The sequence below is a fragment of the Microcaecilia unicolor genome, chromosome 1 (assembly GCF_901765095.1).
Source record: "Microcaecilia unicolor chromosome 1, aMicUni1.1, whole genome shotgun sequence".
Lineage (NCBI taxonomy): Eukaryota > Metazoa > Chordata > Amphibia > Gymnophiona > Siphonopidae > Microcaecilia > Microcaecilia unicolor.
The window spans coordinates 320,202,607-320,215,529 of record NC_044031.1 but is presented as its reverse complement, the minus strand read 5'-3'; the positions used below and the strand labels follow the sequence as shown (position 1 = coordinate 320,215,529).

The 12,923-nt window shown below is 42.3% G+C and overlaps 1 protein-coding gene across 1 annotated transcript in view; it reads left to right on the top strand.

Moving 5' to 3' along the window:
• Positions 1 to 12,923, top strand: part of F13A1 (coagulation factor XIII A chain) — a 206,863-nt gene that overhangs the window by 59,703 nt on the left and 134,237 nt on the right. The window contains exon 5 of the mRNA XM_030208812.1: positions 2,854 to 2,972. Coding sequence (XP_030064672.1) covers positions 2,854 to 2,972 — 119 coding nt within the window. The remainder of the gene's footprint in view (positions 1 to 2,853; positions 2,973 to 12,923) is intronic.

Here is a 12,923-nt window from a genome sequence, read left to right as displayed (position 1 = left end):
CTGACTACGAATTCCGGAGTTTAATTATACATTGAGTGAAGAAAATGTTTCTCCAATTCATTTTAAATTTACTACTTTGTAGCTTCATTGCATGCCTCCTAGTCGTAGTAGTTTTGGAAAGAGTAAACAGACACTTCACGTCTACCCATTCCACTCCACTCATTATTTTATAGACCTCTATTATATCGCCCCTCAGCCATCTTTTCTCCAAGCTGAAGAGTCCTAGCCGCTTTAGCCTTTCCTCATAGGGAAGTCATCCCACCCCTTTATCATTTTCATTGCCCTTCTCTGCACCTTTTCTAATTATTGCGGGGACAGAAGTAAAACTTTACTAGAAGAGGGCTGTCTGTCTGACTGGATAAATGTGGAGTTCAATGCAGGAAGATTATTGGGTCTTGTAAAAGGTTACTGACTTCTTTGCAGATGATATTGGCTTCTCCAGAGGGTGTTGGCCTCTTGGTGAAAAAGAGAGGATGCTTAATTCAGATTGAGGACACCTTGCACTTGAGCTCAAGATGGAGAGCATACCTATATGTGTAGGGAACTGAGGAAACAACCAATAGGGATCAGAACATTTGCTAGGGGGGAATGAAGCATGAACCTGGCAGATATCTACGTGACTGGAGTCAATGGGTCACATGCAAGGGGTGACCCATAAATATAGATTACAAGTCCTAGCAGGAAGTTGATGCTAATTTGAATTACTTAATTCTGAAGCCACATTGAGCCTGCAAATAGGTGGGAAAATGTGGGATACAAATGAAATAAATAAATAAATTATATAATACAAATGCAATAAATGTAATACAACTGTGGGGAAAGAACAGCATATATTCACTGTTTCTACATGGCTGTATTTTAGAGAGCAGGGCTTATAACTCATTCGGAGAGAGACTCTGGAGCTGCTCAGTTAATAACACCTTCCACTAAACTAAAACAAGCAAAGGAGCAATCCCAGAGCCCTATGTGTCTTGCCTATGCAGAATTGTAACCCCAGGTTCAAGTGTTCTGCATAGGCAGCTACCTAATACTTGTTCCGTGGAGTGGGAACTAAGTACACACAAAAAAAATAAATAAATATATTGGTAGATAGGTAGATAAATATAGACATAGATTTGGGGACCAAGGCTGGGGTTGGATAAATATCCAGAAGGCCAGGTACCTGGCAGAAACCCAATAGTAGCAACATTCCATGTTACCAGTCCCAAGGCAAGTGGTGGTTTCCTCCATGTCCATCTCAATAACAGACTATGGACTTTTCCTCCAGGAACTTGTCTATACCTTTTTTTAAACCCAGATACGCTAACCACTGTTTCTACATCCTCCGACATTCTCCTTATTCTTTACTCTACTGCAGTGTGCAAATAGGGTTAGCAGTTCTTTGGAATTAAATCAATTCTCTTGACAGATGTCATCACTTACAGTTAGCTGACAAACTTGATGAATCTCAGTGAGACAGAGTTCCAATGGTGACTCTGATTGGGATTCGATTAGCTGTACCAGGACCCTTTCAGGACTCTGTTGAGCTGGCAATGAATGATTTTATCTTTCAGCCTTAAAAGATATTCCTGAACCAGAAAGGTTGTGGCCAGAGCACCTTGCTGTAATTCAGAAAAGTAGACCACACTTCCCTCTTCTTCTCTGTGAGCAGAACAAATGTAGAGGGTCCCCAACTCTAATGTATCTCCATAGGTCAGCAACTTTTTAAGTTCTGTTTCCTGCCCCTTTAATACCTAATTAACTACTGGTCTGGACAGGGCCGCTGAAAGACAAAGTCGTGCCCAGAACAAACAATCTTAAGCCCCCCTCACCCCAACCAAAGTAATTTTATGTATCAAACATGACCCTACCTCAGTACCTCAGCGTCTGCAGTGCTCCCCCTCGGACCAGTTGCCTGTCTTCTCTCCTGTTGCGCTCATCCTCTGTGCCGGTCGGGACCGGGTTAACATGTTAACTCTGAGTCTTCTCTGCTGCTGCAGATCCTTCCTGCCACGGTGCTGGTGGAAACAGGAATTAGTCACAGTCAGGAGGAGGCTGGATGAGTGAGGCAGGACCTGCAGCGGCAGAGAAGACAACACGTTAACATGATAACCCATGAGAAGACCAATGAATGCAGCCGCCTTCTACCTGCTCGGCAACCTGCACCAGCACCACCACCAGGAAGCCTTGCTGATGCAACAGCAGCATCAGGCACCCCATGGAGGCCGGACCTGGAGAATCTTCTCCCCCTCCCCCCTCAATGGCCCTGGGCCTTGGTACTAATACTAGGTTCTATAGTTTTGAGCTCTGTTGGTAAAGCTTGGCTTGAAGGCTCTCCCTAGTGGAATCTCGGTTTTGTAGTCAGAAGAAGTCACTGCTGCTGCCAGAGCCTCTCACCAATCTGAAGCTTCTGTCCCTTTCTGGAAAGTCAGAAAGCTCACAAGTTCACCTGTAGGACTTCAGTTTGCAAAACCACAGATGAGGTCGGCTCCTAAGTATTATCCCATTGGTGGACAAGTAGAAGCACTGAGGATTCAGGCAAACACTGTTGACTGCTACAGCCTGATGTGAGAGAGGAGGATATAGAATATTTTGGGAAAGAATGCTTTTTAAGATGGCAAATGAAATGCAATGTGAGGCATTTCAGACTCTAGCATGATGACTGCCATAGGGCCAAGAACCTTGAGATCTTGTGACAGATGGCAAGGTGTGTAGAGTCGGGTTAGATAATCTAACTGCAAAAAGATTTATGAAGGAAGAAAAGACTAAGCTGTGGACATGAAATTCATATATATCTGTGTGTCTGTAGACATATAGACTCTGTGTGTATGTTTAAAGAATTTGTATTAATAGAAAATATTCATTATTATACAGAGGATTCTGTGTATCTAGAAGATGAGAAGGAAAGGGAAGAGTATGTGCTGAATGATATAGGCATTATAGCCTACGGTGATATCGATGGTATGAAATCTAGAAGCTGGGAGTATGGTCAGGTAAGACATTTAGAAGAAAAAAAATTTTTTGCATCTTGATTAATAGCACTAATTTTTCTTGCATTTTTCAATTTTGTCCTGATAATGTAAACCTGTAAAATACAATCCAGCTGATATTCAAAGCGAGTTAACCAGCTGGGAATGACTGCCAACTAGTTAACTCACTTGTATGTGCTATCCTGCCATTTTCAGTAGTACTTAACCGGTTAGTGGCACTGAAAATGACATTCTAGGAGCGTTTCAGGGGCGGAGTCCGGTTAGCTCCCAATATCCAGAGCTAATCAGCCATGTTTAGCTCATAAATAGGACTGCATTAATAGCTGTCCTAATTTTATGCGCTAGCCTGCGTCCACTTAAGTCTGAATATTGACTTAACTGGGCATACTCTAGCTGGCTTTTAAATAAACAGAAATTTAATGCCGAAGCCCACACAGGGCCCAGCATCGAATTTCCGGTTTTGGCACCAGCAACAGACAGTAGGCGCTGTATGCTGCAGGCTGAATATCAGCTAGACTGTGTTTAGTATGATGTGCTAAGCTTTTTTCAGTTAGGGCCCCTTTTATCAAGCTGCTGGAAAAGGGGGCCGGCACTGGCATTGGCACGTGTTTTACAAGCGTACTGAGGCCCCATTTTACCGCAACTGGTAAAAAGGAAGTCTCACTTTCCTGCAGGAAATGGCCGTGCGGCAAACAAAGCACTTGTTGCGCGGCCATTTCGGGGAGGGGGGAGCCCTTATCACCACCCATTGAGGCTCCCACATTATCCCGGCGGTAATGAAGGATGTAAATTTACTTCATAATAAAATACTTTGGGAAAACATCTCTAAAAAGAAGTCTCTATTTTATTAACTTTCCCAAGGTCAAAAGTATATCAGCTAAAGAGATGCTCAGGAAACACACGGTAGAGATATTACAAATTCCAGAGATATCTGTTCCACTTTTGGTGAAGGTTTACTATCTTCCTGTTAAATCTATAAAGCCTTTGCAATCAAAGCTTTAGATGATTCTTTGGAACCTATTTTACAGGATCAAGATTCTTGTATAACAACATTCCTTGAAACTTCTATTTAGGAACGGGCTGTTACAACAGCTTTGATAGTGACTTTGGTTTCTGAGCTTGACGGAGATAAATTAATGAGACTTTTTTTTACATATGATCTTTTCTTCTGAGGTTTGAAAATTTGTATTTTTCCGGATGTTGCTTGTTCAACACAAAAGAAAGGACAACAGTTCCTTCTATTGCAACCAAAAGTACTTCAAATAGGAACTACAATTCCATTGACATACCCTTGTAGATGTGTGATTAAATTCAAAGAAGTGAAATGTGTATTTTTGAGTCTTCTCAATTGGTTTTGCTTCTCTCTAAGTTTTCTTCAGAGACTTTTACTCCATGCTAGGTGATGTACTTGTGAGCTTTTCCTGCCCTTTGTGAAGAATGACAGATGGTTCAGTTTGGTGTTTCTTTTCTTTGTTGTTGTTCTTTCTTAGGTATACTCCTTATGACTTAATGCAAACTTCCACCCCTCATTATTGGATGACTTTAAGATGGGTAGTGAATGTATTTGGCTCTTTTTTTTTTTTTTTTTTTGCTGTTGTATTAAGAGGCTATATTTTTCTTGTTTAATTTATTACTGTATTCACTGTTATGTTTGTTTTAAAGATGTTTGTCTTGTAAAGTATATTGAAATTCATAAATAAAAGATTCTGAGAATGTGACCTCCTCAGCCATATTAGATGAACGTAGTCATCCCTAAAAGACCTTCTTTCAGAAACTAAAGAGGACATTAGTGATTTTAAGGAAGAGTTGGTGATGCTAATAAATGAGGTAATACAATTTAAATCAAGAGTTGAGTCTTTAGAAACAAACAAAGCAATCTGTGAGTGAAGAAACCATTAAAGGACTACAATGGCAATAGAAGCGTATTCCCCAATTCTATAAAAGTCGCCAAAAATTGTGTGCACAAATTTAGGTATGTTCCCTATTTGTGCATTTAATTTAATAGAGTGAGCCAATTAGTGTCAATAATTAGCTTTTTAACAAGCAATATTGGCACTAATTAGATTTATTTGGGACCTACATGCATAAATTTAGGCACGGAATCTGCACCTAAAATTTATGTGGCCCAAAAAAAGGGGCACAGATATGGGAGGGTCATGGACATTTTAGGGTGGATCAGGGGGTGTGGCTTTAAGTTACAAGCATAATTATACAATAAAAGTGCTACACACGTAAATTGGTGCATGATCATTTGCACCACATTTTCATTGGTGCAATTGGTGGCAGCTAAATTTACACAAGACCTCTCTGCTTAAGCATTAATTCTATAAACTGCTCTGACTTTAGGCGCAGCTTATAGAATGCCACTTAAGTGGGGTTTTTGGCGCCAATTTTTTAGGCACCATGTATATAGAATCTAGCTCATTACGCAGATCGAGAACGATATTGAAGATGCTAATAAGCAAGGAGAAACAACATCCATATACTTGGCTTACCTGAAAACACAGAAGGCCAAAACTTGATCAAGGGTTTGGAAGAATTTATTCCTTCTGTCCGGGATCTTCAATTTCACAGACTTTGAAATCGAGAGAGCACATCGTGTACTATCTCAGCGCAAATTGCAGGATAAATATCCAAGGCTTATGGTCCTAAAGGTTCTTCACTGCTCTCAAGTTATAGATATAATACGCCTGAGAATTCTCATCAGATATGAGGGTAATACCATTTCACTTTTACATGATCTTAACAAAACTACCTTGAAGGCTCGCAAACAACTTTTCGCTTTTCATTCAAAGCTAAAGGAAATTTAAAGCTCGATTTCACATGTTTTATCCCGCACATATGCAGCTCACATTTAATAACCACACTAGAGACTTTTATGATCCTAATGCATTAGCTTCATTTCTTGAAGAAATTTCACCTAGCTCGATAGATGCGACTTGAATCATTATCTCTATATATAAAAGGCACCACCAACGTTCTAAATGAAGCCTCCAGCAGGAAGTGTGAAGGGGGAGAGATATCCGGTTTCCCCATGAGTGTCTGCCCCGCCCTTGCTCTCTCTGTAACACAAACAGTGAAGGAAAACACAGCAAAGCACGAAATCAAATCGCTCTCTCTGTAACAGTGAAGGACTCGGAGGGGGGAGGGGAGAGAGGGCAGAAGCCCTCACTATCTCTGTAACACAGCACAGCAGGAAACACTGAAGGACTCGACTCCCAGGGGGGAGGGGACAGACAGCAGAGGGGAAGGGAGAGAGGGCAGAGGGCAGGGACACACACACTCCCACATGCACACAGAAGAAAACCTTGCTAGCCCCCGTTTCATTTGCATCAGAAACGGGGCTTTTTTACTAGTAACTAATACATGACCAACGTTATCATCTCAGCAATGCATGTGTGATTGCTAACATATAATTTTACTAGCCTTGACAAATTTATCACAAAATAATTGATCCTTGTGTTTCTTAATATAAAGATATTTCCTTAATATAAAGATATTGGTAATGCTGTTTATTTAGTGGCAATCAGCGTAATATATCCAACATCATTTAGCATTGTTGCTAATTTTTATTTTATGTTCTACTTTCTTAACCATCCTGTGATAAATACTTTAAAATCAGTACAATACTCAATGTTGGGACAGATGTTTTATTTTATCCTTAAACAGTAGCTCTCATCTCCTGGTTGTTACATTATGTAATGTTTACATTACATAATGTTTTGTTGCATATCAATACCTTAGTCTTTCACATTTATGCAGTACTACATTTGTCTTTAGCAGTGATTAATGTATATTTCATCCTATTTCTAATGAATCTGTATTTTACTAGACCTGTCTTTCAATGAATATTGTTTATATTTCCCTTAATGTTAACAATCCAATCCAAATGAAGAAAAATTTGGCTCATCTTTGTAGAGATTTTCCGGATTTTATCCTTTTCCAGGAAACACATTTATCCTCAACTGAGTCTTATAAATTGCAAACTAAGTGGTCATTTCCTCTTATCTTTTCTCCTGCTGATGGGGGAAAAAACCCAGTGTGGCTGTTTTAATTAGAAGAAGAGCAGGCCTTACATTGCTATCCCAATCTCATGACTCTCTGGGACGTTGGGTTAAGATTACAGTTAAAATCAATGGTAATCCTATAACTATAATTAAAATATATGCACTGAATGTAGACTGTTCAGAATTCTTTCAGAACATTGCAGACTTAATTGGAAATGAAGGTAACACGCAACTGTATCATAGCTAGTGACTTTAAGTTAACTTTGAAGCCAGCAATCAATATGAAATCTAAATTCCCCTTTTAAAAAAGAAAACGAAGGGCCCTGTTTACTAAGGTGCACTAGTGTTTTAGCGCACACTAACACTAGAGACGTACTTAGGAATATATGGGTGTGTCTAGAGTTAGCGCGAGCTAAAAATGCTAGCGCACCTACAGTGTGGCTTAGTAAACAAGGCCCTAAGGTTTGACAAGTATTGCTTGAATGAATTGTTTATTTCCATTATTTAATACCTTGCACAATCCAGAAAGTTCTTGGTGGTTTACAATAATATACATACATAGTTAAAAATATAAACAATTAAGATAACTCATCTATTATAGCTACCTTAATCACTCCTCTCCTTCTTTCTACCCTCATCTAACTTCTGCACAATATTAAATGTATATGTCACCTTGCAATGACAATGTTATCAAAACTATGTAAGCCACATTGAGCCTGCAAATAGGTGGGATAATGTGGGATACAAATGCAATAAATAAATACTTCTGACATAAAAATAAACAAAATCAACCTTAGTTAAATATCAAGCAATCACCCTCCAAAATAAATAAGTTAGGAGTTACTAAATATTACTGATTAAAAGCTTGTCAAAATAAAAATGTCTTAAGTCCTTTCTTAAAAAGGGCAATGCCCTGAATCGCCTTAAATATACAAGCAAGGAGATCCACCAAGTTACTACTACTACTACTACTACTATTTAGCATTTCTATAGCGCTACAAGGCATACGCAGCGCTGTACAAACATAGAAGAAAGACAGTCCCTGCTCAAAGAGCTTACAATCTAATAGACAAAAAATAAATAAAGTAAGCAAATCAAATCAATTAATGTGAACGGGAAGGAAGAGAGGAGGGTAGGTGGAGGCGAGTGGTTACAAGAGGTTACGAGTCAAAAGCAATGTTAAAGAGGTGGGTTTTCAGTCTAGATTTAAAGGTGGCCAAGGATGGGGCAAGACGTAGGGGCTCAGGAAGTTTATTCCAGGCGTAGGGTGCAGCGAGACAGAAGGCGCGAAGTCTAGAGTTGGCAGTAGTGGAGAAGGGAACAGATAAGTAGGATTTATCCATGGAGCGGAGTGCACGGGAAGGGGTGTAGGGAAGGACGAGTGTGGAGAGATACTGGGGAGCAGCAGAGTGAATACATTTATAGGTTAGTAGAAGAAGTTTCAACAGGATGCGAAAACGGATAGGGAGCCAGTGAAGGGTCTTGAGGAGAGGGGTAGTATGAGTAAAGCGACCCTGGCGGAAGATGAGACGGGCAGCAGAGTTTTGAACCGACTGGAGAGGGGAGAGGTGACTAAGTGGGAGGCCAGCAAGAAGCAGATTGCAGTAGTCTAAACGAGAGGTGACAAGGGTGTGGATGAGGGTTTTGGTAGAGTGCTCGGAAAGAAAGGGGCGGATTTTACGGATGTTGTAAAGAAAGAAACGACAGGTCTTGGCGGTCTGCTGGATATGAGCAGAGAAGGAGAGAGAAGAGTCAAAGATGACCCCAAGGTTTCGAGCTGAGGAGACAGGGAGAATGAGAGAGCCATCAACAGAAATAGAAAACGGGGGGAGCAGGGAGGTGGGTTTGGGGGGGAAAATGAGAAGCTCGGTTTTGGTCATATTTAATTTCAGGTGGCGTTGAGACATCCAGGCAGCAATGTCAGACAAGCACGCTGAAACTTTGGTTTGGATGCAAGGTGAGATATCAGGGGTAGAAAGGTAGATTTGGGAGTCATCAGCATAGAGATGGTAGGAAAAGCCATGGGATGAGATTAATGAACCAAGGGAAGAAGTGTAGATAGAAAAGAGGAGGGGACCAAGAACAGAACCCTGAGGTACGCCGACAGGCAGAGGAATAGAAGTAGAAGAGGATCCACCAGAGTGAACACTAAAGGTGCGGAGGGAGAGGTAGGAAGAGAACCAGGAAAGGACAGAGCCCTGGAATCCAAGTGAGGACAGGGTATCGAGAAGTATGTTGTGATCGACAGTGTCAAAAGCAGCGGAAAGATCAAGAAGAATGAGGATGGAATATTGACCTCTGGATTTAGCCAGTAATAGGTCATTGGAGACTTTAGTAAGTGCAGTTTCGGTTGAGTGGAGAGGGCGAAAACCAGATTGTAGTGGGTCAAGAATAGCATGTGAGGAGAGAAAATCAAGGCAGCGGCGGTGAACAGCACGCTCAAGTAATTTGGAGAGAAAAGGAAGGAGGGAGATGGGTCGGTAATTAGAGGGACAAGTAGGGTCAAGTGAAGGCTTCTTAAGGAGAGGTGTGACCACAGCATGTTTAAAGGCAGCAGGGACAGTCACAGTGGAAAGTGAGAGATTGAGAATGTGACAGATAAAAGGAATAAGAGTAGGAGAGATGGCATTAAGAAGGTGGGTGGGAATGGGATCAGAGGAACAGGTGGTACATTTTGAGGAAGAAAGGAGAAGTGTAGTTTCCTCAATAGTAACTTCAGGAAAGGAGGAAAGGGAATGAGGGGAAGGAGAGAGAGGGGAACGGACTAGTGGAGGGAGAGCTGGTGAGGTAGAGAAAGCAAGGTTTATCTTTTGAACCTTGTTGTGAAAGAATTCAGCAAGGGTCTGAGGAGATAATGAAGGGGGAGTTGGGGGAGGGGGCACCTTGAGGAGAGAGTTCAATGTGGTGAAGAGAAGTCGAGGATTAGAGCCAAGAGAGTTGGTCAGTTGGATATAATAATCCTGTTTGGCATGTAAAAGAGCAGATTGGGAGGTCAGCATGAACTTAAAGTGTAAGAAATCAGCAAGGGCCCGAGATTTCCGCCAGAGGCGTTCGGCGGAGCGGGTACAGGAACGTAGGTAGCGGATATTAGAATTCAGCCAAGGTTGGGGTTTTGTACGCCTTACAGGGCGGGTCATCAAAGGTGCAAGAGTGTCTAAGGCAGAGGATAGAGTATTGTTGTAAGAAGAAACAGCCTCGTTGACAGACGTGGATGGTGCCACAGTAGAGAGGAGGTTTGAAACATGATCTAGGCTTTACATTCTTCTCCACTACTTGCACAACCTACTCCCGCATAGATTATTTTTTTAATCAGCAACTCCTAGTATAGGGGGGAGAACTCTATCTGATCATACTCCTATTACTTTAAAATGAACTGACATGGAGGGATGCCAATCAAAACCAATAGTATTTCAGTGCAAGCCTACATTATCAACCTAATTTCCAGCAATACATAGAGGGGCATAATCGACCAGAAACGCCTATCTCCATGGGCGTTAATCTCCGAGAACGGGTCCGTGAAGGGGCGGAGTGAACCGTATTTTTAAAAAAAAATAGACGCCCATGCTTTATTCGCCAAGGTGTGAGCTGGGCGTTTTTGCTTTTCACCGATAATGGAAAATGAAATCGCCCAGCTCAAAAACGAATAAATGCAAGGCATTTGTTCGTGGGAGGGGCCAGGATTCATAGTGCACTGGTCCCCCTCACATGCCAGGACACCAACCGGGCACCCTAGGGGGCACTTTTACAAAAACAAAAAAAAAGGTAAAAGAGCTCCCAGGTGCATAGCACCCTTCCCTTGGGTGTTGAGCCCCCCAAATCCCCCTCAAAACCCACTGCCCACAAGTCTACACCAGTACTATAGCCCTAAGCGGTGAAGGGGGGCACCTACATGTGGGTACAGGGGGTTTGGGGGGGGTTGGACGACTAGTAGCATTAAGCAGCACAATTGTAACAGGTAGGGGGGGGATGGGCCTGGGTCCACCTGCCTGACGTCCACTGCACCCCCTAACAACTGTTCCAGGGACCTGCATACTGCTGCTTGGGAGGAGGGTATGACATTTGAGGGTGAAAGTAAAAGTTGTGAAACATCATTTGTTGTGGTGGGAGGGGGTTAGTGACCACTGGGGGAGTCAGGGGAGGTCATCCCCGACTCCCTCTGGGGGTCATCTGGTCATTTAGGGCACTTTTTGGGGCCTTATTCGTCAAAAAACAGGGTCCAGGAAAAGTGCCCTAAATTCTAGCTACAAACGCATCCATTATCGGCGAAGGGCGCCCATCTCTGTTCGGGTGATAACCACGCCCCAGTTCCGCCTTCACCACGCCTCCGACACTCCCCCATCAACTTTGTCCGCATCCGCGACGGAGTGCAGTTGAAAGCGTCCAAAGTTCGGCTTTCGATTATGCCGCTTTATTTGTTTTTGTGAGAAGAACGCCCATCTCCCGATTTAGGTCGGAACTTGGGCGTTATTCTCGTTCGATTATAAGCAGGATAGTGTTATTACCGAATACTTTAAATTTAATACACGGGGAGGGGCATTTTTAATATGATGTCGATATCCTTGCTGAAAATGTCCAAAAATCAAGTGGTGAACATAGGGGCCCTCTTACTAAGCCGCCACTGCTGCTACTATTACTGATTTCTTTAGTGCTACCAGACATACACAGTGCTGTACACATTATATACAGGTATTTTTCTGGCCCTAGAAGGCTCACAATCTAAGTTTTTGTACCTGGGGCAATGGAGGGTTAAGGGGGAAATATATATGGCGCCTGGAAATTTGTGCAGAAATCATTTTCGCCTAAGCATATTCTATAAGAATTAGGCACATTCTATAGAATATGCTTAGTTGATATCCCACACCTAAAACTATGTGGATCTATTTACACTAATGAAAACGTGGTGTAAATCCCTGCGCGTAGATTTATGTAGATTGGGCTATATTCTTTAACAATGTACCTAAATTTGGGAACGCCCATGAAATGCCCATTTCCCCACCCACAGCCACGCCCCTTTTAGTGAGTTATGCGCATAAATTCTAGTTATTGCCAATTAGTGCTCATTATTGCTTGTTAAGTGCTGATTGGCTTGTTAAGTCAATCAAACTACTCTATGCTTAGATTTAGGAGTGGAATGCTGGGTATGATATATAGAATCCAGCAGTAAGTAACTTGCTCAAGGAGCTGCATTGAAAATCAAACTCAGGTTGCCAGGATCAAAGCCCCCTGCACTAACCGTTAGACTACTCCTCCACTCTGTGGGAAAAAGTGGCCTACACTAGTTTTGGTGTGCGCTGGGACACTTTTTACTGCGGTGGGAAAAAGGCCTTTTTGAAAAAATGGGGCAGTAAATGGCCATGCGCTAATATTAAAATTAGAGTGGCTATTTACTGCCTGAGCCCTTACTGCCACCTATTTACAAGGCAGTAAGGGCTCAAGTGCTACTTGTGCGGTCGTCAGGCAGCATGCAGCAATGTGACTGTGTTGCCAATTACTGCCGGGAACACCCCCCACGCTAGAAAATAAAAAATTATTTTCTACTGCAGGAAACTGTGTGCACACCAACTTTGGAGCTACTGCCAGACGCCTGCACTACCCCGGTGGTACAGTTGATTTGGTGCGGGCTACCCACTTGGTAATCCTTCCGCGGCTTAGTAAAAGGGCCCTATAGTGATTTTTGAACCAGAAAATGTCTATTTTTTTGTTTTGAAAACACCCATTTCCTAGACATTTTGTGCTCAGTGCATCTATTTTTTGGACCATTAAAAAAAAAAAAACATCCAGGGGCAAATGCACAAAAACAAGCCATTGGGATGTATGGGGGAGCAAGAGTAGACTGGCCATGCAGACATTCCAGCGGGGCACCCTAGGGGCACTACAGTGAACTTCACATAAAAGGTCTCCGGTAGAAAATGACAGGGAGACTGGGATCTGCGGTAACTGCGGGAAA